Here is a 3,691-nt window from a genome sequence, read left to right on the forward strand (position 1 = left end):
TATTCAAATTGAAAAGTAATTACGACTATATATATATATCCAATCTCCTTGCACAGCATAGCAGGATCAAATTGATCATTTACAAGTAAAGGAGACAGCCATCTCCGATATATATTGCAATTTCACAACCCCGTCGTGATCGAAAAGCTATGTACCGAATTAATTGCACTTGCATATATACACAACACACACACACACACACACACACACACACACACACACACACACACACACACACACACACACCAACATATATATACGCAATTTAACCTCCCTGTCCAATATATAAACGCAATTCTAATTAAATTGAGTGCAGTCCTACCAGCATGCACCGTCTCCTGTCACTTAATGCTCTCATTTCCAGTTTGGCAAGCTCAAGCAAACTGCCATTCCTATGAAGGGATACCCTATCATTCATTTTTTGACAAAAGCGAATAGGGTTTTTATAGAATCAATGAGAATATAAAATCCAGTTGCCAGAAATATGCAATCAATGCTCTATGGGAGCACCATACTGGTATATTAGCTCATCCATGGGAATCTAAGTACACTAAAGAAAGAGAGAGGATATCGGGGGGGAGTTCATGGCTGTTGCTTGTGGATGAAGGAGGGCACTAAATCTTGCAAAAGGCCATAATCAGGAGAATAGAGCTGGTGCTGCTGCAGCTGCTGATTCTGTGGAGCAAGGCTGTGATAGAACATCGAAGTTTGGTCGCCTTGTTGGTTACTCGCTGGTAGTAAGCGAGTCAGGAGATCCTGAGGAAAGCTCTGCCCTATTGATGTCGATGCCAGAAGGGAAGGTGGTAGCATTCCAGTAGCATTACCTCGAAGAGTTGCTGGACAGTGATGGTTATGCTGCCCTTCATACGTGGTGATGACGAGTGATGGGTCTTGGAATGATCTTTCCACACGTTTCTTAACCGTGCATTTTTGACTGGTGCATCTGTAATAACTTCTGCAATTTCAAAGCAAAGGAGAAAAATATTCTTTTGTGATGATCTTGAAGAAAGCTTCCTATGTAAAAGAGTTTTTACAGATAACACCATACTTTGAGTTTGCAGCTACCAGCAGCAAGATTTTCTTTTTCTTTTTCTTTTCTTTTTTGCCTATAGCTAAATTTTGTCATGTGCAGTGTTCAGTGTTAAGAGTTAAGCAAAGGTCAAGAAAATGAAAGATATATAGAGAACCAACGGTATTGAGGCTAACTACTTCGTAGATAATTAAGGCACCCAGCTAGCACTGCTAGGGTAATAATTAGAGCATTATTAATGCAGTGGTCATCTAGCTAGATGTATATATATATATATATATGTGTGCTCTTCCAGCACGAAACAAGTTAGAAAATCACACTGATATATAGGCAAATGATTTATAGGCTCTATAATTGGTTCAAATGTATGTCCAAAGAGGACTAATGCTCCTATGATGTCGTCTAAGTTCTCCTAACTTTGACACCAAATTAAGCTCTTAATTAGTTTTTTGCTTGCCCATTTTGGGGAGTACATTTGTTTGCTACAATTTGGCTTCACAAAATGGAAACTCTCTCACTATCTTAGCTAGAGACTCTGAGTGTGACAAAAGATCGGGTTTGACAACAATATCATTTGGTAGAGTTAGAGGATAAAATTAACACCATGAATGCAATGATAGCCGAAAGATGTGATCTTTAAATACATGAAGTAACAATTCATCAGCATATCCGGCTAATAAAAATCTAACTGCATAAAATAAATAATTTTAGCTCAAACAATGATTATCAATTATTTGGAGCTGCATTCTTTGATTTCTCATCGATTAATTTCTAGTACATATCTTAAGGATGCATATGTGTGTGTGTGATTGAGCAAAATGACCTTGGATAAGGGCTATTCTTCACGGCCTTCTGACCATACTTTCTCCATCTATATCCATCTTCAAGATTATCAATTTCACTCTTTGTCAAGAAGGCAAACCGTGGCTCCTTTTGCCGTTTCTCCTTCTTTTTTGTCTTGCTCCTAGTAATCACGAAAATACAAAGTCAAAGTGCATAGAGCGAGATATTTATAGTCCAAGCAGAGATTTCTTTCATTTTTGCACTAGGGTTTCTATCCACTAAAAGGATAATACTCTATTTTATTCAGAAAATCTTGTGCGTTAACTTCCAGGAAACTGATGAAATTAAGCATTCAAATAGTTCTACGCATGGTACAGGAGTTTATAAGAAAAAGATTGCCCATATCCCTTTCACTAGAAGGAGTAAAAGTCTTATAATAAGTTTGAAAAACAACCAGGGAGAAAAAGCAATAATAACTTCATCAGTTATTAAAAGACTTTGACAAACTGTCTTGGGAAAAAAAAAGTGGTATACACAAACCCTAATCAACTATAAAAAGAAAAGAAAGGAAATTAAAGGAGTTAATTCTGTAATTAAAAGCCTGTTAACCTTTACCATGCATGAATCTACAGACTACAAAGGAGAATCAAGAAACTTACACTTTCTTAGCATCTCCATCCCCATCTTCACTCTCTTTTGGCTGCTTATCTTTCTTGATCTTCCCAGAGTCTTCTTCGGTTGCTCCATCATTAGAAGAAGAATTAGATATGGAGGAATTCGGCGTGGATGGTAGGTTTTCATTAGTAGCTGCTGATAATTCTCCAGCACCAGTTTTCTTTGAACCGTCTTCAATGGGACTAATTACCTCAGATGACGAGCAAGACACGTTGAGGGCTCTTGATAAGGTGTTATAGTGATCCACGGAGCCATGTAAACAGTCAGTGAAGCTCATATACGGGGGATCGTTAAACCCTTGTAAGCTTTGTGTGGGTGATTGTTGATTGTACACGGAGAGATTGTTGTCATTGAAGAATGGAAACACCGACACCGGCCGGTTGGTTCGGTGCTGAATATTGTAGTAAAAGGGATCGTAATTGTATGGATCCTCCTTTTCATTTGACATCAAGAAGAGGAGAGAAAAATAGGAGGGGGGAGGAGGAGGGGGAATTAGATACACTACAATGCTTGAAAGCTTAGAGAGGGGGGACTTTTCTCAAGGTGCTTGTTTTCTTCTTATAATTAATAAATAGTAGACCTTTTCTGTTCGATTTTTATTTTACTTTTATTGAGATAGAAAGAGAGAGAGAGGGGCCGGGAGCGGAGAATTTAGTTTTGATGGGAGGTTTGGCTAATCTCCACTTATATATATATTTCTTATTAATTGAATTTAAATCTTTAAATGTTTTCTTGATAGGTAAAAATTTATGTTATGGTATTTCTTGATTTTTTTTTTAAGTGTCTAAATTTGAAGGATAATATATATCCGTAAGAATTTTTATTTATTTAATTTATCGAGGAAGTGGGGCGCGCTTTAAATAATTTTTTAGAGAAAGAATTTAATTATGGTTGATATACAAACTCATCTAACAATACCCTTTACTTTAATAAAAAATTAAATTCAATCCACAGTATCAAAAGTCTCATTTAATCATGGAAATGATAAGTTTTTCTACAATGTCCAGCACAAAGGCTGAATCTTTAACAGCATGCAGTCTGGAAAACCTTTGATTTGCTCGGCTTTTCTTTTCAAAAACCATATGCTAAAATTAACACTAACAGATTTAATAATTTTATTAATAAATTTTTTTGTTAGTATATATTTTTATAATCTGTCAAAATATATTTTACCAATAACATCACGGACAAAATGAAAAAAAT

General features: G+C 36.1%; 1 protein-coding gene across 1 annotated transcript; it reads right to left on the reverse strand.

Moving 5' to 3' along the window:
• Positions 1–259: 259 nt before the first annotated feature.
• On the reverse strand, positions 260–3,060 carry LOC7468734 (WRKY transcription factor 71). Its single transcript, XM_002302104.4, has 3 exons — positions 2,473–3,060; positions 1,854–1,994; positions 260–955 (listed from the first exon to the last, which is right to left on the reverse strand). The coding sequence occupies exons 1-3, from the start codon at positions 2,934–2,936 to the stop codon at positions 583–585; spliced, it is 978 nt and encodes a 325-aa protein (XP_002302140.2). The 5' UTR covers positions 2,937–3,060; the 3' UTR covers positions 260–582.
• Positions 3,061–3,691: the final 631 nt, after the last annotated feature.

The sequence above is a fragment of the Populus trichocarpa genome, chromosome 2 (assembly GCF_000002775.5).
Source record: "Populus trichocarpa isolate Nisqually-1 chromosome 2, P.trichocarpa_v4.1, whole genome shotgun sequence".
In the NCBI taxonomy this organism is placed as follows: domain Eukaryota; kingdom Viridiplantae; phylum Streptophyta; class Magnoliopsida; order Malpighiales; family Salicaceae; genus Populus; species Populus trichocarpa.